Source organism: Raphanus sativus, chromosome 6, assembly GCF_000801105.2.
Source record: "Raphanus sativus cultivar WK10039 chromosome 6, ASM80110v3, whole genome shotgun sequence".
NCBI classification, from domain to species: Eukaryota; Viridiplantae; Streptophyta; class Magnoliopsida; order Brassicales; family Brassicaceae; genus Raphanus; species Raphanus sativus.
In genome coordinates, this window is record NC_079516.1 from 32,069,107 (window position 1) to 32,093,883 (window position 24,777).

Here is a 24,777-nt window from a genome sequence, read left to right on the forward strand (position 1 = left end):
GACGTATTGTCTCGTGCTTGGGCTCAAGTAAGGTGGGAAGAAGACGTTGCTAGTAGGGCTAAAGCCGGTCCGAAGTACGATCAGAAGTCATCAAAGCCTACTAAGAATGACCGCGATGAGCCCTCTCACCCCAAGTCCGCTAGGGAGACTAGTAACCCGAGCAGGGGCAGGTACTAACATCAACCTTTGCCTAGATCCAAGGGAATGATGGTGTCTTCTTGGCCTGATATCTCTCATCTTGCGACATCCAAACCGGAACACATCGGTGTCCTACGACAAATGGGTCCTCAAGTCAAGTGGCCTCCTAAGATGAACGCCGCAGAGGCTAATCGAAACCCCAAGCGATGGTGCGAATTCCATAGTGACCATGGTCACACTACGGAGGATTGCATGGCCCTGAAGATGGAAGTCGCCGAACTCCTCAAGAAAGGCTACCTAAGGGAGTTCCTTTGGGATAAGGCCAAGAACCTTCTAAACAAGGAAGGTCCCGGTCTCCCAATCGAAGCTACTCCCGCATTGCCACCGCAGCAAGATCGGGTGATCCATGTCATCTCAGGCGGATCGGAGATAAGCGGAATCAGCAGTGCCACTGCCAAAAGAAGTACTCGCAACGCCAGGAACGGCCAAGAGGCCGAGGGTCCTAAGCGCCTACTCCTCGGGACAGACGAGATCAGCTTTACTGCGAGGGAGCAGGAGAGGGTCCTGGCTCCTCACCATGATGCTCTTGTCATTTCACTTACCAAAGCAAACTGCTTGGTCAAGCGAAGACTAGTAGACAACGGGAGCTCCAGCAACATAATCTTTCATTCGGCCTTCGCCGATCTAGGGTTGGAATCTACAGTGCTAACTAGGAAGACGACTACCCTTGTAGGTTTCAGTGGAGAAGTCAAACAAACCTTAGGAGAGATCCTTCTCCCCGTGTACGCTGAGGGGATAAACCAAGCCACGAAGTTCCTGGTCGTCGACTGCCCTTCATCGTAACACGTGATATTGGGAAGGCCTTGGATCCACGACATGGGAGCCGTACCTTCAACTTTGCATCAGCTGGTCAAGTTCCCAACCCCCTGGGGCATTAAGGCGGTCAAGGGAGATCAAGAGAATGATAGGTCCTGCTATCAGACTACCCTTAAGGGAAAGACTCAGATCTTATAGTAATTACAGAAGAAGCTTCCGGCCCCACACACCGAAGAGCCGGAAGTGGAAGAAATGGATGAGGTCCCACTCACGGAAGGGGATTCGAGCCGAAACTTAAAGATAGGCTCCAAGCTTCCGGAAGGCCTAAGAAGGAGATTGGTCGACTTCCTAAGATCCAAATCCGATTGCTTTGCCTGGTCTCATGAAGACATGCCTGGGATTGACCCCGATGTCATCATGCATCAACTCAAAGTGGATCCAATGCATCCTCCTGTCAGACAGAAGAGGAGGAAGTTCGCTCCCGAAAGGGACAAGATAATTAACGAAAAGGTCAAGAACCTACTAGATGCTGGATTCATACGAGAGGTGCAATACCCAGAATGACTGGCTAACGTAGTGGTCGTTAGGAAGAAGAACGGGAAGTGGAGAGTCTGTATCGACTTCACAGATCTTAATAAGTCCTGTCCTAAAGACCCCTTCCCATTGCCTCACATCGATAAGCTAGTCGACGCAACTGCTGGTCATCAGCTGATGAGTTTCATGGATGCATTCTCCGGATATAACCAGATCCTAATGCATCCTGACGACCAGGATAAAACCTCATTCATGACCTCAAGGGGTATCTACTGTTACAAGGTTATGCCTTTCGGATTGAAGAACGCCGGCTCGACCTATCAAAGGCTTGTCAACATGATGTTCGCCGATCAGATAGGGCAGACCATGGAGGTCTACATTGATGATATGCTGGTAAAGTCCCTGGACGCCGAGGACCATATCTCGAACCTTCAACAAACCTTCACCACTCTCAGGAGGTACAACATGAAGCTAAACCCTTCAAAGTGCTCGTTCAGAGTAAGCTCTGGAAAGTTCTTAGGGTACATAGTCACCCACAGGGGCATTGAAGCAAACCCAGAGCAGGTGAGAGCGATCTAGGTGATACCTTTCCCTCGAAATGTCAAGGAGGTGCAAAGACTGACAGGAAGGATGGCCGCCCTAAGTAGGTTCATCTCCAGGCTATCCGACAAGTCGCATGCCTTCTTCGAAACCTTGAAAAACCCCAAGGACTTCCAATGGACTGATAAATGTGAGCAAGCCCTATCCGATCTCAAGGACTATCTCACTACTCCACCTCTCCTCTAAAAACCCTTGGAATGTGAGGTCCTATTGCTCTATCTGGCGGTATCGGAGCATGCAGTCAGTGCGGTCCTAGTAAGGGAAGAAGGAAGGAAACAACATCCTATCTACTACGTGAGCAAATCTCTACTAGATGCGGAGACCCGCTACAGTCACCTCGAGAAGCTGGCCCTTGCCTTAGTTAACGCTGCTCGAAAGCTACGCCCCTACTTCCAGGCTCATCAAATCGTAGTGGTCACCTCCTTCCCCATCAAGGCAGTCCTTCATAAGCCGGAAGTGTCTGGACGACTAGCAAAATGGGCTATAGAGCTGGGGGAATACGATGTGATCTTCCGGCCTGCAACAACCATCAAATCGCAAGTCCTATCAGATTTCGTAGCAGAATTCTCTCCTGCCATGCTTCCAGTCCTGGAACAAGAGGTAAAGCTTCGTGATAGTGAAGGGGAGAAAGGTGAATGGACACTATACGTTGATGGGTCTAGCAACGTAAGGGGCGCAGGCGTGGGACTAGTCTTAACTTCCCCCACGGGGGAATCAGCCTCAAGGGACGTACGTTGCAACTTCAAAGCAACGAACAAAAAAGCTGAGTATGAAGCCCTGATAGCCGGGCTGACACTCGCCAAACAGATGGGGGTAGAAGACATCCAGGTCTACAGCAACTCACAACTGATCATAAGCCAAGTCCAAGGAGACTATCAGGCGAAAGATCCGAGTATGATCAGGTACCTATCAGTGGCTAAGCGACTACTCAACAGGTTCCGACACTGTAAGCTCACCCAGATCCCTAGGGAGCACAACTCCCAGGCTGACGCTCTACCTAATATAGGGTCCGCTCTGGAAACTACGAGTCAAATGAGCATCCCACTATTGGTACTCCAATGGCCCGCGATCGAAAAGAAGACGGAGCCTGAAGAAGTATCCGTGGTAGACGAAGGAGAGACCTGGATGATGCCCATCATTGACTATCTAAGGTACGACACCTTGCCTGAATATCGAGACGAAAGTCGGAAGATAAGGCGCCAAGCTGCAAGGTATTGCTTTTCCGAGGGGAAACTATATCGAAGATCCTTCTCAGGACCCTATATACGATGTCTTACCCCTAGAGAAGCCGCCAGGATACTAGAAGAACTTCACGAAGAATAGTGAGGTTCCCACTCTAGTGGTCGGAGCCTGGTACTCAGAGCCAGAAGGGCTGGATACTACTGGCCAACCATGGCAAGGGATTCCCTCAAACAGGCCAAGCTCTATAGCCAATGCCAGAAGCACGCACCAGTCTCCAACCTTCCACCAGAGAACCTCAAATCGCTAAGCTCTCCTTGGCCCTTCCGAAAGTGAGGCATGGACATCGTGGGGAAATTCCCTATGGCACCGGGGCAAATAATCTTTCTCCTAGTCGTGACAGATTATTTCACAAAGTGGGTAGAAGCTGAAGCACTAACCAAGATAACGGATCTCCAAATCAGGAAATTCCTATGGACTAATGTGATCACACGCTTCGGAACTCCCCATAAGATTGTCACAGACAACGGACTCCAGTTCACAAGCTACAACTTCCGAAAGTTCTGCAAGGACTGGAACATCAAGCTCTCCTACTCAGCACCACGACACCCCCAATCTAACGATCAAGCCGAATCCACTAATAAGACAGTGGTGAACATGCTCAAAAAGCGCCTAGAAGACGCCCATGGGCGATGGGCAGAAGAGCTACACGGAGTACTCTGGGCCTGTCGGACAACCCCGAAGACGGCTACCCAGGAGACTCCCTTCCCCCTTGTCTATGGTGCTGAGGCGGTGATACCCACAGAGGTGCACGTAAGGACCACGGTCTCTGAATTCTTTCCCAGGAGGAGAATAACGAGCTAATGTCCCTGAGTCTAGACCTACTCGATGAAAAGAGGGAAGCGGCCCGCCTTAGAAATGCGTCCTACCAGTTGAAAGTAGCCAAGAGTTACAACAAAAAGGTCAGATCAAGAACCTTCCAGAAAGGGGATTGGGTCCTAAGGCGAGTCTGTGACCACACAAAGTACAAATCAGCCGGAAAACTCGCTCCTGGATGGGAAGGTCCCTATAAGGTAATAGAGGTGCAAGGGGCAGGAGCCTATATGCTGGAAGACAGCGACGGTAAGGTCCAACCCAACTGCTGGAATGCCTTGCACCTCAAATTCTATCACTTCTAAAGTAAGGTCCCCGGATCAAGCTTTATATACTACTACTATTATTATGATATATTTAAGTACACTGGTTTCCTACTCCTATGTATGCGATAACGTCTCCGGATTAAGCTTATATAATACATTATTAGTCACGGCTAAAGGGGTTATAGGAACTCCACTGTACTTAAAGGGGAATACTAGCTAGGTCAGGTCCTAAGGGATCTTAGATCTCAGCAAACCCTATATATACTAGTGAGACTACTCACATGGGTGTACGACACATAAGGAACGGGTCTGATCAACCCTATTACATTGTCTGCACGTCGGGCCCTGCATAAAGGCTATAAGTCTAAAAGTTACGTGGGGACCACCGTACTAGTGCTACCCAAACCCTGTTTTAAAGACGCTACGAGCTAAATACACGCATGGGGCATGACGTACACTGCAAAGTACTGTAATCAGATGCTGACGGCTGATATGCAGGGAGCGAATGTGCGAAAATACCGGTTAGCACCAAAATTTAATACTTATCCAGACGTGAAAAGTAGTGTGTCTGGTGTGAAGTCGCTCCGCGGGGCAAGCCCACGCCAGACCACAGTAAGTCTGAGCGTGACCTTTTCTGCAGAAAGGTAGAGTGCAGCATTGAGATTCACGAGAGTGGCCTATACCTCCGGGTGGCAGAGTGCGGTTTCTCAATAACAGATCGGTAGTGGTTCCCCCATGGGGAATATAATACAATCAAAAACCTCCCATAATGCATACGGCCTCAGTGTCTATGACGAACCTCAGGGTTCAGTACGGCCTCAGGGTCTATATAGTACCTTTGGGTTCAGTACGGCCTCCGGGTCAATAAAGGAGCCTTAGGGTTCAATGCAGCCTCCAGGTCTGTAAGGAATCTCCGGATTCTAGATCACCTAAGGGTCGATCAAGGGCCTTCAGGTCTAACTGATCTTCGGATCTAGCACGAACCTCAGGGTTCAAGGATCTTTGAATCCAAATACCAACCTTCGGGTTTGCCAAGAACCTCATGGTTCAAAAGCATCAACCTCCGGGTTCGAGGTATCCATAGGGTTTAATCACGGTCCCCGAATCTAAGGATTAAACCCTAACACTCAGAAACCTCAGGGTTCAATGAGCAAACCTTCGGGTTCAATAAAACGGCTTTCGGGCCTAGGTAAGCAACCTCAGGGTTCAAGGCCTTAAGAACTTCCGCGTTCTAGGGCTCAAGAACCTCATGGTTCAAACCAAGCTAGAACTCTAGGGTTCCAAGCAAGGATCTTTCATTCCAAAACTAAAACTCAGGTTTTTAATAATGGATTACAAGGTCTAACGCTTTTCTAATCATTTCAGGGTTCAATCAAATTACTAACAGGATCCAGGTCCTAGACATTGATACCCGTCCAAGGGGTCAACCCTTCCAAGGGGATAACCCTTGCAAGGCCCCGACCCTTCAAGGGTCCACCCCTTCCAACAAGTTTACAAGTCTATCTAGACGTCCTTGTATTCTGAAGATACGAAGTTTGTTCGACAAGGACTGTACCCCTGAGCTGTTGGTGCCACAAGAGGTTCCCAATCCTAGACCCTAAAACTCCGCATAGGAGTTTGTGCTCAAAGCCCCTGCGAACCGTTCTAATCGGAAGAAAGAGCTGGAGAATTATGAAGGCATGAATCCAAGAAGTGAATACAACAGAAAAGGCGAAAACGATAAGTATTATTATGCTATCAGAAGTCCTTATTCGGTTACAAAATCATCCAAAGCCCGAAGAAAGAAATTATAATATAGAGTAAAGCATAAAACAGAAAAAGCACTTCAGAGCTTCGAATGATGCGGCGCCGGAGGAAAAGCATCAAGTCTACCTCTCTCATTCACCGGACCTTGGATAGGCCCTCCAACAGGTCCCCAGCGGTTGATATTCCTCTCCGACCACTCCTTCACTAACTCCCAACGAGCTTGCTCACGGGCCCTCTGCACAGTCAAAGCTTGATGAGTTATCACCTCTCGAAGCTGAGTACGAAGGAAGAGGATCTCCTCGTGCAGAGAAACACACCGGCGTGGACCAAACAATCTGTTATTTCCTGCATTCCTTAGGGTCGAGGAAGTCGCAACTGAGGAGACAAAAGAAGGCGATGCATAAGATCGTCTCCTCTGAGGATTGGCCCTACAATATTCATTATACACCGATGATATTGAAGTTCCAGGAATCCCACCTAAAAATCAGTAGAGCAAAGGGTCAGAACCGATCCAGTGACTGTTTAAGAGAAAGAAAAACTGTCTTACCCCAAATACGACTATGGCGTAAAGACATCCGGCTCATCAGAAATAAAATCCAACGGTATCGCATGGGAATGTCCCTTGCCAGCTTCACCATGATCTCTCCAGCAGGGAATACCGGCCGGAAGATCTCTGCAAAAACATTACGTAAGGTGGGATAGCGACGCAAAAGTTATCTTAAAAATAAAAAGGGAGCATACCAACGGATCGCCAAAAGAGAGGATAGCGCGGAACACCATTAACCTTCATGAACACATATCTCCTGTTCCAGAAGTCGTTTGAAGGGAAACTCCCCCGGACTCCCCTATGAGGTTCGTTTACCAAAGGTTCACTGTCACGAGACCAGATGTGATAAAAATCCTTCTTGTTCGATAAAAGAAGGAAGGAGTAGGAGTATAAAATTTCAGGTAGTCCGAAGGGGATACTGTGAAATTCACCCAACACTTGAATCGCCATCAGGGTACGCCACGTTGCTGGCGTGAACTGCGAAGGAGAGACCCCAAAGTAAGACGCTACTTGCGCGACCAGGGAAGGAATGTCCCCTCTGAAGCCTGCTTCTAGGTACGGCTCGAAGATGGCTATCTCGTCGGTACCTCCATCACGAGCACGTTCAAATTCACCCGCACATCGTAGTTCCACCGAGTCAGGAAGAGAATACTTCCTGTGAATCCCTATCAGATCTTCCTGCCTGATGTCTGATATCGGACCGTCCTCGCCCTCATCACCAAAAGAACAAAAGCGACGCTGCCGCAAGGGAGCCATGGGAGCATCTTCACTACCCATTCTCGAAGTCGCTCCTGGAGTCCGAATAGGTGAGGCGAAGGGATCACCGAACAGGTACCGAGGCCTAGCATGACCATCGACATGAGAAGCTGGAATCGCTCCGAAGTGGGTCTGGTCGTTCGACATTCTTCTCAAGCAAGGATGATGGTTCTGACTCGAATATATGTCATTGAAAGGTGCCGGAACATTCATATATATACCTGGGAGGATTTTCCATTTAACCACTAAAGGGGAAAGGAAAAATCGGCAAAAATGTTCATCAAAGAGAAAAAGGAAGGGAGAGGAAAAATTGGAAAATCTCCTATATTCCTTTTCCGGAAAATTTCCAAAAACCATGTCAAGGAGATCTCGCCATCAACGGCTATCGGCATAGCGGCTAGGGTTTCTCCTTATTTCCTTTTTCACGTTAGGGCATTCATTCTACAGCATGGATCGAACCCCGCTAAATTACCTCAATCCTCGTCATGGGTCCTGGCCTGACCCACTGCAAGAAGATAAGATACCCAAGAGATGCTCCGTCCCAAGGAGAAAACTACCAAGGCTCAAGAAGCACATGTTATCCTTTGATTTCCATGAGTAAATCAAGAAATAAGAGACAAACTGTTGGGGAAAAATATCCAGACATAAGTTTTCTCCAACTTCCGGATAGGTTCTCGATTTCCGGACCCCTGCTCAAGAAGAAACTAGGGACCGACCCCTGCCTTAGGTCCGACCCCCTAGATCGGACCGACCCCTTAGAGAAAAATAGAAGTTTTTCACCTAAGAGGAAACTTCCATTTTTTCGATTATGGAAGAGTTATATTCCTTGAAGCCGACATCTACAACTATAAAAGGGGAGCCCAAACCCTAGAATAAGGGATCGACTTTCGGAGGCTTAGAGATTAGAGTTTAGGCGACTAGAACTAGGGTTTATACACCAATACGTTGTAGTCCCGATCATTATACTCAATAACATCTCTTTGCCCTCGATTTCTTACTCTGTTATGCAAATCCTCTAGTGTTACGTAGCACTTAAACGATCATACACAAAAATACCCTAACACTACGAATGGCTTGATCCCCTTCCTATCATGCAAGGATCTCATATAAGCATTCATACCTCTATAATCTTGATAACCTGAATAGTAATCCTAAATCTAACTACTTAAATCATACTTGTTAACCCAATCAAATCATTATTAAGTAATTATCCTGCTCAAACCAGTTTTTAATTTACTTTTTACTTACTGTTTTGAAAATTTTCAAACTAGATTTGTTAATATAAGATCTACTGATTCATCAGCTCTTTGTAGATTCGATTCCTAAATAATATAATTGACATATTTTGATGAGAGTAATATTACTATAAGATAATTTGAGCAAGTATCAATTATGCTCCATTTGTTGTTGTACTTGCGATTGCGATTGAATCAGAATGTTTACATGAACTTTGCATCTACAAAATAAACATTCTCTGCTGATCAAACTCTAGTTTTTAATTAATGTTAGTGGGCCTAATCCTCCTCCATGTGTTTAGCGTGCACCCCTACGACTTTCATGGAATAATGTGTGGGACACAATAATGGAGATCTCAAATTCTCAACTATAGTTTACAATATTTTTCATCTGTTAAGATATAGGTTTATCGTGGTCTAGCAATTTGTTAAAACAAGAATAAAATATATATATTCTCATATTTACCAGGAAGATAAAATAAAAGGAGACAGCCTTTAATTCTAGATTTTAAAATAGGGATATTTAGTTATCTAACATAGTTGACCGAAATAATGAGCATATAAATCATAAATACTAAACACTAAATTTTAAATATATTAAACCCTTAATCTTAATGTCTAAACCTTTGGATAAATTCTAAATCCTATGGTTTATGGTTTATAGTTTATCTAATAATTTAGAGTATAGTTTTTAAGATTTAGTGTTTAGGATTTAGGGCTAATGTCTCGGTGACAGTGTTAAGAAAACTAAAAAATTATAGGTTTAGGATTAAAATTTTAATATTTTTAAGATTTAGTATTTATGATTTAGTGTTTAGGATATATTAAAGGGTTTATGGTTTATCCAAGGGTTTATGGCTTAGGAGTTAGGGTTTAGGATTTATCGAAAGGTTTAGGGTTTAGGGTTTAGGATTAAAGGTTTAGTATTCTAAGATTTAGTGTATAGTGTTTATGATTTAGGGTTTAGAATTTATCCAAAAGTTTAGTATCTGGTGACGGTGTTAAAAATATTTTAAAATAATTTTTTGGCAACTAGTACTATTTTTCTTTATTTTTATCTTTTATTTTAAAAACATATCTTCTTTTTAAAAGATATAGAATATGAAATAACAAATGGTCAATTCTCCTAAATAGACCTTTTTAATTTTTTTGTCACAAAATAACACACAAGAAAGAAAATGACCAAAATATTTCATTTAAGGGAGTAAAAGAATTTTATACCTAAGATATATAAATAAAAATAAATAAAAAATAAATGATATCAAAATTTAAAAAAGTTTTAAAAAATTATTTATAATTTCGAATTATATGTTTCAAATTCGATTTTTTTTATAAAAAAAATTTCAAAAACAAATTCAAACTATTTTTCAAATTATTTTTTCAAATTTCTTTTTTGAAATTCGAAAATGTTTTTTGAAACTATTTTAAAAAATTTTACATTTCAAATTTTAGTATTAATTTTTTTTATTTTATAAAATTTTAAAACCTAAACCTAAAACTTCAATCATTAACTCTAAACTCTATGGTTTATATTAGTTAACCCTAGGGTTATAAGTATAAATTAACTCATTTAATGAAATATTTTGACCATTTTCTTCCTTGTGTGTTATATTTGTGACAAAAAAAATTAGTGCTATTCTATAAAATTTCTCATAACAAAATCATATTGGTTGGTAAGGGGTAAACCCAAAAATAAAAAACTCAACATACAATTCATATTTTCAGTTGAACTGTCATTTTTCTTATTTTAAGGAAAATATACTAATCATATTATGAACATTTATATTAAACATCGTTGAACAAAACATATAAATAAAACAAAAGAAACTAAAAAAATAAATAAAACTCAGACCACACTTCGAATTTGAGTAATGAAAGGCATTTCGTCGTAAAAAAATAAAATAAAACAAAAGAAGAAAAAAACAAATAAAAAACTACAGAAGAGATGAAAGAAGAGTGAAATTTGTTCAAACTAATATAAATGTGAAACTGTAAAAACCAGGGATCCAAGCTTTAGTGTTTACCAAATCTTTTGAAGGATGTTACACCATCATTGTGGTTAATCTTTCAAATAAGTTTTTAAGCACAAAATTATATTTAGGTTTATATTTAATGAGAAAAATATATTAATTTTTTATTAATAATAATTTTCAATATTGAAAATTAAACCACAGTTTTCAAATAATAAACTTTAGAGAAGCACTATCGTCTTGAAACTCATTAAGTTCGCAAAATATAATAAATTAAATTATTATTCAGTCACAAAGTGATAAGTATATTAAATTGTATTGATATTGGTATCAATTATTCATAATATGACAGATGTGGAATCAGTTTTTAAAAACATATTTAAGTCTCTCATACTAGATACCTTTTCTATTTTTCATTTTTTATTATTAAATTGATAAGAAAAAACCCCAATGCATATTTTTAGGATTTTAGTGTGAATCCAATTTTTAAAAATAATCACCAACAAAATATCAATAAGATTTTAATTTATATTTAAGAAATAAATATTAATATACTTTTGTGTTGAGAAATTTAATTAATGCAAATGTTCTCAGATAAAGTAGGCCATTTTTTTGTAGTTTCTCTTTAAAATATTTGATAAAAAATGTGAAAAGGAATAGTTTTGATCTGCCCTTGATTACAATTATTAATAGCCTATAATAATTGGGTACGCAAGAAAGGTAGTAACCGCCGTTGAATAGAAAGCTCTCCCTTCTCTCTAAAAGAGTCTCGCTGTACTTTTCCGATCTCCGGCCGGCGGAGCCACCGCCGGTCCGGTTTCCTACTGTTTTTATATTTTTTTCTTTTATCGACTTGCATGTTTTAGGGAGTGGGTCTCTGTGCTCTCTCCAATTTTCTGATCGGCTTTTGTTTTTCCGGGAGATGGAGGCTTCTGAAGCTCTGTCGTCGCCGGCTCTGTTTCCGGGGAGTGGAGGTGTTCTGAGCCTCACAACCGCCGGCTATGTTTCCGGGGAGTGGAGGTGTTCCTAGCCTCACGCCGCCGGCTTTGGTTGTCGGCCCTGTTCTTTCGGGTTCGACTTTATAGGTAACGAAGTTCTAAAGTCTAGGCTTCGTTTCATCTCGATGAGATCCCAATCTGTTCGGTTTGAAGCTATCGAAGGAAACGAAGCTATGAAGTTAACAAGATGGAGTTTGGGGTTTCTTAATCCCGTGTTTGGACGTTTCGAGGGCTTGGAATGAGATCTCGATGGTGATCGATGAAGCTCTCCGTGATGGAGCTCAGTTGTGGATGGTAGCGGAGATAGGTCTGGTGTGTTCCGACGACGTCTTGAAAGCTATTTCTCCGATGGTGGGAGAAGGAAAGAAGATCACGACACGTCCGTTGAGCTGGAGGTGGAGGCGACGCCTCGTGTGGGCAGTAATACTAGGGTTTTCGTTTGTTGGGCCTTGTAGCTTTTGGTTGTATCAAAGTTGTTTGTGCCTGTTGGGCTTTAGTGTAATATTTTTTGGGTTTGGCCCTTTCTATTAATATAATTTCAGATGAGAAAAAAAAAAAAAAAGAAAGGTAGTAACCTTTTATAACAAGGTACTCCGGAAACGGCCGCGTGTTTTAGTCTATAAAAATAGTCGATTTAGCGCGAAAATGATTAACAACAAAAAAAAAGCAGAAACAAAATTTGTTTTAACCTTTTTAAAATCTTGGTCCGACCTGGTCACATCCTCGATGGCGCTCCAGTCTTCTATCTTCTTCATCCAATAGTCTTCTTCTTTATTAGCTTCGCAAAAATTTGAGATTCTTCTGAGAAAATCGATTTGACTTCTGTTTCTTGACGCTTTATTTATCTCGTCTCTTCTGGTCTTGTCTGATGGGATCGGAGCCAACGCGGAAATTGGTTGACTTGCCCATTCTTCACAAATTCACGCTCTACCGCACCCTAACGGTATAAACTCTCTTCCACTTTCAACTGATTTACCAAAAACTGCTTTAATACATTTATACTATTTCCAGTTTGCATTCAATTACTGTAAGATGGTTCGGTTTATGTTTGATGAGACTGTTTGGTTAGTGTAAGGCGAGAGCTGTATAGATTCCTTTTTTGTAATTTATTTCTGTAATAATATAAAAAGATGTGAACGCACTGGTTGTTTGTGCAGAATTATTACTTGATTGGGAGAGATAAGAAACAAGCCTTTTGGAGGATTCTTAAGATTGACCGAACCAATCCAAACGAGTTGAATTTATTTGAAGATCCAACAAGGTATACACATGAAGAAATCGTCCAACTTAAAAAATGGTTAAGTCGAGGGAACCAGGAGTATGGTGGCCTTAGAACAGAGACAACTTGCTATGGAATCATTGGTACTGAGGGAATTTGTTTCGAAGCACTGTCTTTTTTTTTCTCAATGTTTGTGTGTCGTTTGAACTTATGGAGATTCTTTTGGTGTAGGGTTTGTGAGATTCTTGGGGCCTTATTACATGCTGGTGATTAAAAAAAGAAAGAAAGTGGGTGAGATCTGTGGCCACACTGTTTATGGTGTAGCAGAGAGTCAAATGATCATGATCCCAAATTCTCCCAGTGACATGACATATGCTGATTCTTCAGCCGAGCGAAGGTATTTAATCAATAATTCTTGTAACGGTTTTGTTATCCATATGCAAATATTATCGTGTAAACTAACTTAGCAGAACACATCTGACATGTTCTCTATTGGGTTAGATGAGTTTCCAAAGTAAAATTAGTTGGTGATAAGTGAATCGGCTAATTATATTTAAAATCATTTCCAGTTTCTGATATGAGATGTTATCCTTAATTAATAATCCCTCTTTGTATTACAGGTACAAGAAGCTCCTAAACATGGTGGATCTTAGCAAAAATTTCTACTTTAGCTACACGTATCACCTCATGTACAGCCTTCAAAAGAATATAAGCGAGACTGAGAGAGGAAAAATTCACTACGAAACCATGTTCGTGTGGAACAAATATTTAACACACGGAATCAGAAGGAAACTCCAGAATACCGTATGGACAGTTGCACTGGTGTACGGATTCTTTCAACAGGTATTTGGTTTATTCTAGAGATTTCCCAAAACTTTGCTAGTTCAACAAGACCTAATCTCAACTGTTCTTTGCTTTATACAGACTAAATGTTTAGTATCTAATGAAGAATTTATACTGACTGTCATTGCTCGGCGTTCGCGCCATTATGCTGGTACAAGGTACTTTTGCATCTTAATACCGTTAATTAATATATGTTCTTATTCTTCTTTTCATCTCTGCTTTTGTCTCATGGACTAGTAGCTCTCCCTATCAAAGACAGGGGCTAGTCTTTGATATACCTTTTAACCTGAACGAGAACAATCACTGCCTCCTCCATCTGTTAATGTGCAGATATTTAAGGCGTGGTGTAAATGACGAAGGCAGCGTAGCCAATGAGGTTGAGACAGAGCAGATTGTTACCAAAGAGGTTCCAGAGGGTCAGAAAATTCCAATGACATCTGTCGTGCAGCTACGAGGCTCCATACCCCTATTTTGGTCACAGAAACCATCTTTGTTCAACCCACAACCCGAAATAATATGTAAGCACCATATACATACCAACGAAAAATTGGCATAACGATTAAAACTCTTAGATTATCTAGTAGATTTCTAAGAGGTTATATGTTCAGGTTCCGTTAGGAAGAGTCTCATTTTCAGTGGTATGGACCTCTTCTTAGGACATATTTGAACCTACATGTTCAGAACCTCCTAGTCATTACAAAAAAAAAAAAAAAAATCATCATATGCATTGTTAGAAAAGGATCCTCAGTTCTGAATTTCTCTTAAGGCTTATGTTTCTCTTTTTTTTCTTTTACCTGTCACAGTGAACAACAACGACCGGAGTTACGTGGCTACTCAACACCACTTTGAGAATTTGAAACAGAGATACGGAAAGCTGATAATCATTCTGAATCTTCTAAAAGTGGGATTTCCTAGACAAGTCAAATTTTTAATACACTGCATTTTGTTTATGGAAGATTGTGTATCTTTGCTATTTTTGATACCAGGCAGGAAACCATCGGGAAAACAACTTACGGGAAGAGTTCCGAAAGGCGATCTGGTCTATCAACGGAGGCATTAAAGAGGATTATTTACTGGCAATCCATTTTGATCTAAACGAACACTACAAAAGGTGCTGCATTATATTATAAGCATAAGTTGGTGTGTTGTTTTTATAAGTATTCCCTCCTAAAACTTTTACACCTTTTTGGCTTTTTCCTTGAATTTTTGCAGTGGAGCTGATCGTGCATTCGAGAACTTGTGTGACTATGGGAAGAGAGCACTAAAATTAATTAACTTATTTTTCTGTAAGGCTCCTTTAGGCATGGGAACTGATGGCGTAATTAACGACTCATTTTTCAAGTAAGTTTAACATGTTAGGGAAGTTTAAATGGATTGATAAACCCATCCCATTTAGAACTCACCCATTAAGATTTTGAAACTGTGTAAATCCAGTTAGTTTTAAGATGTATTAGGGTTATTTGCTAAAATTCAGATGTAACCATAAGAACCGTTTAAATTCATGTAATTTATAATTAATTTGTTATTTTATGTCTTATTTATATTTTTTTGGGTCAAATGTTTTAGTTATATTTATTATGTAAATTGTTTAGGATAAATTTATAATTTTTGAATTTAAAATATATTAGAAGAGTGATTTTTGCAAAGAAAATAGTTTAAGAAAAATTTGTTTTAAAATTTTTTAATTATCGAGAAAATAAAAACTTTTTGAAAAAAAATTTGGAAAACTAAATTTTTGAAATATGAGCTGTGTATTCACTACGTCTATCTGATACCTAAGTCTGCTTGTATTGCACGTTTGTTGGTAAGTCCTAATACAAATGCTACCATTCTCCAGTAGCCCTATTCTGAATCAAGATGAAGGGGCAACTAGATCAGAACAGGAAGCATTGAAGGCAGATATATTCATGCTTCAATCTGGGGTCTATAGGTCAAACTGCATAGACTGCTTGGATCGTACTAATGTTGCTCAGTTCGCCAATGGATTGGTAGCTCTTGCTCATCAGCTCCAGATATCGGGTATCAGAGGACCTCCTGTTGTCGATAAGAACAATCCTTTGGCAAAGAAACTGATGGAAGTTTATCAAAAAATGGGTGATGCAATTGCAATGCAGTATGCTGGCTCAGACGCACACATCAGGGTGATTTGTTTTCCAACACTTTTTTTCCTTGTAGGCTTGAAATGGATAGTTGAATTATGAATACTAACATTTTTAAAAAGAAATAAATTGTTTAACAGATGTTCAGTGCTCTGAGAGGTGATTGGAACATGATAAAGAAGAACCGTGATAAGATCATAGCTTTTCGTCGCTATTTATACAACACTTTTCAGGACAGCGAAAAGCAGAACGCCATCAATGTGTAAGCCTCATTTAGAAACTTTTAATCTATTTTTTTTTTAATAAATAAAATTCTATTGTTTGTTTAGTCTAGAGATTATTTCTTTTGACAGGTTCTTGGGGAAATTCAAGCCTCAGTTGGGGAAGCCAGCCCTGTGGAAGTTGCGCTCTGACCAGCAAAACACTATGAGAAACAGTTCTGACCTTGATATCAAAAATCTGAGGTACTTAATTTTGTAAACTAAACCATCAGTCCAAGGGAACTCTCTACCAGAATTTAGGAGTAAACATATTTTCAAATACTAAGATGTATTAAGAATACACAATATGAACTACAGGCCAAAACTTTCGAGATCCTTTTCTGATAACCTCGTCTTGGAGGGTTTGGATCGGAAGGAGCTTTTATACGAAAATCCTCAGCCTTCACGTGAAGGGTTAAACGATGGCTGGGAAACCACTTCAGAAGTTGGATTCTATGAAGCAGAATCATCTTCTTCAAGGTGGTTCATTAGAGTTCATTTAACTTGTTGCAAGCCTTCATTGTTACACCTTTCTGATTCTTTTTCCTATTTGATAAAAACTACAGGGTCCACTCTGTTATTCGCGATGAAGATCATTTGGGAGGAACAGGATCAAGACAGATGTTTCTAGACTTTGGCTCTACGTCTGATTATTTCGGGCTCGATGATATACCTGGTTTTTCGCACTCATACAATGCTACATTCATTACGGCAGAGGAAATGTTTGAACGTTGCAGGTAAAAAATATTATTCTTCCTTTATACGCATCGTTTACTAGATACGATTCTGACATATTACCCTGTCATAAGAAGGGTCACATTAGAAGCCCATTTTATAATATAAAGATATTATATACAAGTTTGGTGAATTAATGTTTTAAATGTTTCTTGCAGCTCCACGTCGTCAGACTTAATTATTGAGGTATTTTGCTTCATTACCATCTCAGTCTTAAGTATTGAAGTTACTTGTAACTTACAAGTTGTAAGCTTTGGTATACAAATACACTGACTCGGACGGGTTTTCCTATCTTTATTAGTTTCCTTCAGGTCCGAATCCACCAGAAAGTTTCTCTGGCTATGTTATAGTACCTGGCTTGTCAGATGATTTCACTCAGTGGGTGGAATACGGAGGAGCATTGTACAGGGTGCGGAGATGAAACTGTGCTATGATCAGAGAAGGTAACGCTGGTTACTTGGCAGGTACATCAGGTTGGACAGACATATTAATTAACATGAAGAATACAATAATAGCCGCATCTTTGTTAATACCGACACAGCTTTACAAAGTTCCTTGTTTGTTGTTTCTCTTTTTATCGACCAAAATTGATTTATACATTTGATTTTTGTTTGACTTTGTTATATAGAGAATGTGTGGTTTGTTTAGATTTGTAGTCATTTGTTTTGGCGCAATGCTCAAAAAAGGGTGAGATAAGAAAACGTCGAAAGTAAGAGCATCTCCATCTCCATTAGAGGTGGACACAGATCAAATACTACCATAAATTTCAATTTTCGTGAATTATTTCGTAGTTAACAGATATTTAATTTTTTTATTTGCTTTGTTTTTGAAAATTATTGATGTTTTTACGGATATCCGTAAATTTACATCAGTTATTTTACAATTTTAAAGACAGATTTTACAAAGGAAATATTTAGGTTTGATGAAAAGATGTTCTGCAATTTTATTCAAACTGACTCAGTTTTACTGAGTCAAATCATTTTTGTTTAGTTTATGCTTTTGAAAAAAATGGTAAAATCGTTTTTAACTGTCAAGTGTTGCTGAATTTTTTTGAGTTAGATTTCTTTACTGTAGTATAAAATCTATAATAATAACACTACTAAAAGAAGAATACCAAGCTCTTTTAGAGTGTCCACGTCTAATTTTAAATCGTCATATTTTTTGCCACTGTCAAGTCATATTTTTTGCCACGTCAGATACCTGATTGTTTATTGGAATGCACTGTATCATTTACTTCGTGATGGGCCTGATTACGTATGTGAGCTTAGTCTTTGTATTGGTTTCGGCCTGATAGAAGCGTTCCCTAATACGGCTTAGCGAAGAGACGAAATCTGGTTATCATCTTCTTGCGACGGCGACGAGAAACGAGGTGACGTTCCTGCTTCCTCGATGTATCTGCAACTGCCGGAGTTATGACTTTTTGTTAAATTCATTGATTCACTCCCACACGATATCATCTTCAATGCTTTATTTTGTCCCCAAAGACGGTGGTGGTTCCGTATAAATATATGTGAGTATTGCTCAACTCTCACACCTCTTCTCTTCGTGCTCTCTTAAATCTCATATATTGGAGGATAACATTGAACCGGTTTCCTTTCGCCTGGTTTAATATAATTATTGAGAATAGGTTTAGTTCGGTTTAGTAACAATACTTGTATATATACACATTTGTACAGTGACCGTTTGATCTAATGAGAAATATCTACATTTCTAACAAACTCTCTCTCTCTCTCTTATCATCTTCTTCCTCTCTCAAACCTCAATCGTAATATGGTATCAGAGCCATCAAGCTCGTTTTTCACCTGATTCTTCATCCGATCTCATCATCTCCGATCATCTTTTCGATTGATCATCATCTCCGATGGTTTCGTTGAAGAAAATTCCTCGTCGATCAACTCGTTTGCGAGCTACCAGTAGCTCAGCTCGTCGCTCTACTCGGATCTCATCTCCTGCTGGTACAGATGTTGAATCACCTCCGGTAACATCTCCGATCGCAGCTTCTCATCCGATCAGAGCTACACCGATGATTCCTGTACCTGACTCGAACGATCCAAATCAGTCATCTCTGTTTATGCATAGTGCCGATCATCCTGGTTTGCAACTAATCTCTCTGCGTCTTGATGGATCTAACTATGATGATTGGAATGCTGCTATGCGTATTGCTTTAGATGCGAAAAATAAAATAGGATTCATTGATGGTTCACTTACACGGCCTGATACATTGGATCCTACGTTTCGATTGTGGTCAAGATGCAATAGTATGGTTAAATCATGGATCCTAAACTCAGTTTCTCCACAGATCTATCGTAGTATATTGCGTTTGAATGATGCTACAGATATATGGAGAGATCTACAAGGTCGTTTCCACATGACGAATCTTCCTCGCACATTCAACTTAACACAAGAAATACAAGATCTCCGTCAAGGCTCCATGACTCTCTCTGAATATTACACGAAGCTGAAGACCTTATGGGATAATCTTGAGAGTACTGACGAGCCAGATCAACCTTGTGTTTGTGGAAATGCGGCGAAGGTTCAACTCAAAGCAGAACGTGCTAAGATTGTGAAATTTTTGGCAGGACTTAATGAGTCTTACGCGATCATTCGTCGTCAGATTATCATGAAGAAAGCTCTTCCTTCCTTGGTGGAAATTTATCATATTCTTGATCAAGATGACAGTCAACGAGGACTCTCAGCTCCTATTCCACCTCAAGCTACATTTCAGGTCTCTGAGAACTCATCCTCTCTGACTGATCAGTCCATCTCTTATGTCCAGACTGGTCCGAATAATGGCCGTCCTATCTGCTCTTTCTGCAAATGTGTGGGACATATTGCGGAAAGGTGCTATAAGAAACATGGATTTCCACCTGGATTTGTATCTAAGTACAAACCTACGGAGAAAACTGGATCATCAAACAAGATTGCTGCACAAGTTACCCTGTCAACTCCTTCATCAGTCGGTACTCAACCTCAGACATTTGAAAATATGATAGGGAACTTGAGTAAAGATCAAATACAGCAGTTCATCGCTTTGTTTAGCTCCCAGTTGCAGGCTCCTTCAGGTTCTACTCCAACTGAAGAAGTTCCTTCTAACTCTGGTATCTTCTTTTCTCCAATGACATATAACTTTGTTGGTATACTTATGGTATCTCAACATCGTCTCTCCAGTCAAACATGGGTGATTGATTCAGGTGCAACACATCATGTTGCTCATGATAGAAATATTTTTCACTCACTGGATTATTCTCTTACGAGTTCAGTTAATCTTCCTACTGGTTCCACTATTAAAGTCAGTGGTGTAGGAACTATCAGATTGAATGAGCACATTTTACTCCATAATGTGCTCTTCATTCCAGAGTTTCGATTGAACCTTCTAAGTATAAGCTCTTTAACTGATGATCTTGGCTCTTCTGTAACGTTTGATCCGTCTTCTTGCACGATTCAGGATCCTATCAAGGAGTTGAAGATTGGTCAGGGTAGAAGAATGGGAAAGCTCTATGTCTTGGATACTCAACGATCTTCCATCTCTGTGCAAGCGGTGGTTGATATTGGTACCTGGCATCAGAGACTTGGTCACCCATCTTATAAGAGACTTGATACTATCTCCGAAGCTCTAGGAACATCAAGAATGAAGAATAAAGGCAAATCTTTCTGCCACACATGTCATCTCTCAAAGCAAAAGAAATTGTCTTACATCTCTCACAATAACATTTGTAAAGACAGTTTTGAATTGTTACACATTGACATTTGGGGTCCGTTTTCAGTTGAGACTATTGAAGGATTTCGTTATTTCTTAACTGTTGTGGATGATCATTCTAGAGCAACCTGGATCTTTCTGCTTCGAACAAAAGATGAAGTTTTACACATATTTCCTGCTTTCATCAAACAAGTTGAGACGAAATATGGGGTTGAAGTGCGCTCAGTTCGATCAGATAATGCTCCAGAGTAGAGATTTGCTAAGCTCTATCAAGAGAAGGGTATCACAGCTTATCATTCCTGTCCCGAGACTCCGGAACAGAACTCAGTTGTTGAACTCAAACATCAACACATTCTCAATGTTGCTCGCGCTTTGATGTTCCAGTCACAAGTTCCTTTATCTTTTTGGGGAGATTGTGTTCTAACTGCGGTGTTCTTGATTAATAGAACTCCATCAAAGCTTCTGCAGAACAAGACACCTTTCGAGATTCTCAATGGTACTTGTCCTGATTACTCTCAGTTGAAGACGTTTGGGTGTTTATGTTATGGCTCTACTTCACCTAAACAGCGTCACAAGTTTCTTCCTCGATCAAGAGCTTGTATTTTCTTGGGTTATCCTTCTGGCGTCAAAGGTTACAAACTCATGGATTTAGAGAGTAATCAAGTGTTCATCTCTCGCAATGTTCAGTTTCATGAAGAGTTGTTTCCTTTGAAGAAGAACTCTGGTTTTCAAGTTCCAGAATGGATCACACCACACTCTAAGTCATCGGTACCTAATCCTCATTCATCATCATCTTTTTCTCCTCCATCACCCACAAATACTCAACCACCCCTCTCTACTCCTTCCATTCCTATCTCTCCATCAGAAATTTCTAAATCACGGGTTAAGAAAGTCCCTGTTCATCTTCAAGATTATCATTGCTATGCTCTTGCATCAGATAATATTCATCCCATTTCATCTTCTCTTTCCTATTCAAAACTTTCTCCATCTCATACCTCTTTTATTAATTCCATTACTCAAATACCTATTCCCACTTCTTATGCTGAGGCTCAAGATGACAAAGAGTGGTGTGATGCCACTGATTTGGAATTTGACGCGATGGAAGCTAATAATACTTGGGATGTTACAAGCTTACCGAAAGGAAAGAAATCAGTGGGTTGCAGGCTATTGTATTCTCTGAAGTTTAATGCGAATGGGACACTTGAGAGAAGGAAAGTACGTCTAGTAGCCAAAGGATATACACAGAAAGAAGGATTAGATTTCAATGAGACATTCTCACCGGTTGCGAAAATGGTAACTATCAAGTTGTTGCTAAAGATCTCTGCTTCTAAACGATGGGTTTTACATCAACTTGATATTTCTAATGCATTTCTGAATGGGGATCTCACTGAAGAAATATATATGAAGCTTCCTGAGGGTTATGTTGAGAGACTAACGAAACAGGGGGACTCCATTCCTCAAAATGCTGCATTACGTCTTAAGAAATCTATCTATGGCTTGAAACAGGCTTCAAGACAGTGGCTTAAGAAATTTTCTGGATCATTACTAATGATGGGTTTTCAAAGGTGTCATGGTGATCATACTTTGTTTGTCAAGAGTCTTCCAGATGAGTTCTTTGTTGTGTTAGTCTATGTTGATGATATAATCATAGCTAGCACAAGGGATGATGAAGCTAACCGCTTGACTAGTGCTCTCAAGCAGTGTTTCAAGCTTCGGGATCTTGGAGTTCTGAAATATTTTTTGGGTTTGGAGATTGCTCGAAGTACAGATGGTATTTCTTTATGTCAACGGAAGTACGCTTTGGAGTTATTAACTTCTGAAGGCATGTTGAATTGTTGTCCATCTTCTGTACCAATGGTTCCTAATCTGAAGCTATCTAAAACAGAGGGTGAGCTTTTAGATACTCCAGAACGGTACAGACGTCTAGTGGGTCGTTTGATGTATCTCACCATCACTCGTCCAGACATCACGTTTGCAGTTAACAAGCTTTGCCAATACTCATCTGCTCCGAGACTCCCACATCTTCATGCAGTATATAAAGTCCTTGAGTATATTAAAGGAACAGTTGGTCGAGGCTTATTTTACTCTGCTGAAGAAGATTTAACACTCAAAGGGTTTGCGGATGCAGATTGGGCTTCTTGTCAAGACAGTCGTCGCTTAACAACTGGTTTTACCATGTTTATCGGTTCTTCTTTGATATCTTGGAGGTCTAAGAAGCAACCTACAGTCTCAAGATCATCCGCGGAGGATGAGTACAGAGCATTGGCTTTAGCCACTTCTGAGATGATGTGGTTGTGTCAGTTACTTCGTGACTTGCGCATATATCGATTACCGATACCAGTACTCTATTCGGATAGTACAGCTGCTATCTACATCGCCACTAATCATGTTTTCCACGAGCGGACCAAGCATATTGAGCTTGACTGTCACACTGTTCGGGAGAAGCTTGACAAAGGTCTTCTTCGTACTCTACATGTTCGCACGGTGGATCAAGTGGCTGATATACTTACTAAACCTCTCTTTCCTCATCAGTTTCAACATCTTATATCCAAGATGAGCTTAATCAACATACACAGCTCATCTTGAGGGGGACTATTGGAGGATAACATTGAACCGGTTTCCTTTCGCCTGGTTTAATATAATTATTGAGAATAGGTTTAGTTCGGTTTAGTAAAAATACTTGTATATATACACATTTGTACAGTGACCGTTTGATCTAATGAGAAATATCTACATTTCTAACAAACTCTCTCTCTCTTATCATCTTCTTCCTCTCTCAAACCTCAATCGTAATATCATACTAACTGAAGGTGATATGGCTAATTCTAGGGTTTTTCCCCTTGATTCCGGCGAACCTCTTCCTGTTTGTTCTCCAAAATTTTTTTTTTTTTCTTGGATCTTCTTCAAGTTTGTAGAGATAGTTGTTTGATTCTGCTTTTATCTGTGACCCAGTATTGTAGAGATAGTTGTTTGATTCTACTAAACATGTGTGAGTTTAGTATTTTATGTTGTGTGACGGGAGACGGTGTTCTTAGTTTTATTGTACTGTTTTTTGTGGAAGGTGGAGGGACCAAAAACTCCAGAAGAAATGATTGCTATACTGCAGAGAGTTGTGGAAGATAGTTCACCTGTTATTGTAACTGAAAGGGCTGAAGCAGAGGAAAGAAGAACCAATTTGCGTCTGAGAGAGGAACAAGATGCTGCTTACAGGGCTACTCTTGAAGCCGATCAAGTAAGTTTGCGTTCCTGGTGTTTACAAGATCTGTTGTGATTAGTCTAATGCCCAAATTTGGGGGATCTTTTTTGTGTTGATTAGGCATGGGAGAGACAGGACAGGAAGAGGAGAGGTTAGAGAAGGAAGCTGCTGAGGCAGAGAGAAAACGAAAAGAAGAAGAAGAGGCTCGGGAGAGAAAGAGAGACGAGCGTGAAGCCGCAGAGTGAGAATGAGACAAGATAAAGCAGTTGCTCTTGGAGAGCAACCTGAGAAAGGACCTGATGTTACATAAGTAATTTCTCCTCCTTTTCTTTGCCATTCATTACTTACTCTGTTTTACTTTTGTTGGGTATTTATGGTACATGTGGACTGTTTATTTGCCGTGATAATGTAGGTTTTGGTAAGGTTCTCGAATGGAGAAAGAAAAAGGAGGAGGTTTGAAAGCATTACCAAGGTACAGACATTGCCAACATTGATTCACCAGGAGTGTGTTAAGATTAGAGTCACGCTCTCTCTCTCCCTCTTGTAACTCTCTTAACAATGAATATATGAAAAGTACGATTGCAATATCACAAAGGGAAATCCCGATTACAAAGTACTGAGCTGATAACGATACTATGATCTCATGTCGATCATAGCTGCAGGTCTCATAGCGACACTACACACATCAATATCAGCATGAAAAGTAAAAGCAACAACTAATACTTATCTTATAAGAAAAGAAAAGTATCTTCTTAGCAAAGCCTCTCTCTCAGTCCGAGGCTTTGCTCTTCTTCCTTTATTCTTCTCCAACGCTAAGCCTCTCCTCCACTCCGAGGCTTTGCTCACCCAACTCATTTCCTCCCTTCCTCTGTTCCTCCTCAGTACCACGTGATCTTTTCCTGAAGTAGACCTGCTGCAACGTATCAATACCCCGCCCAACGAGACGCAGCTTGTCCTCAAGCTGAAATTCAGGAAACTGTTGCGCAAATTCCCACCCCAACATCCACGACGACTCATGCGGCGGTAGGTCCATCCACTGCACAAGAACCTCCAAACACCCAGTCGCCGTG

The 24,777-nt window shown here is 40.4% G+C and overlaps 2 protein-coding genes across 2 annotated transcripts; both read left to right on the forward strand.

Moving 5' to 3' along the window:
• The first annotated feature begins 207 nt into the window (after window positions 1-207).
• LOC130495761 (uncharacterized) lies at window positions 208-981 on the forward strand. The gene has a single exon (XM_056987262.1). The coding sequence runs from the start codon at window positions 208-210 to the stop codon at window positions 979-981; it is 774 nt and encodes a 257-aa protein (XP_056843242.1).
• An 11,352-nt stretch (window positions 982-12,333) lies between these two features.
• On the forward strand, window positions 12,334-17,463 carry LOC108808408 (phosphoinositide phosphatase SAC5-like). Its single transcript, XM_056988069.1, has 16 exons — window positions 12,334-12,601; window positions 12,816-13,020; window positions 13,109-13,274; window positions 13,498-13,720; window positions 13,802-13,878; window positions 14,051-14,238; window positions 14,524-14,621; window positions 14,707-14,831; window positions 14,933-15,061; window positions 15,558-15,861; window positions 15,960-16,081; window positions 16,173-16,283; window positions 16,398-16,559; window positions 16,646-16,816; window positions 16,973-17,000; window positions 17,116-17,463. The coding sequence occupies exons 1-16, from the start codon at window positions 12,527-12,529 to the stop codon at window positions 17,233-17,235; spliced, it is 2,304 nt and encodes a 767-aa protein (XP_056844049.1). The 5' UTR covers window positions 12,334-12,526; the 3' UTR covers window positions 17,236-17,463.
• The last annotated feature ends 7,314 nt before the right edge of the window (window positions 17,464-24,777 follow it).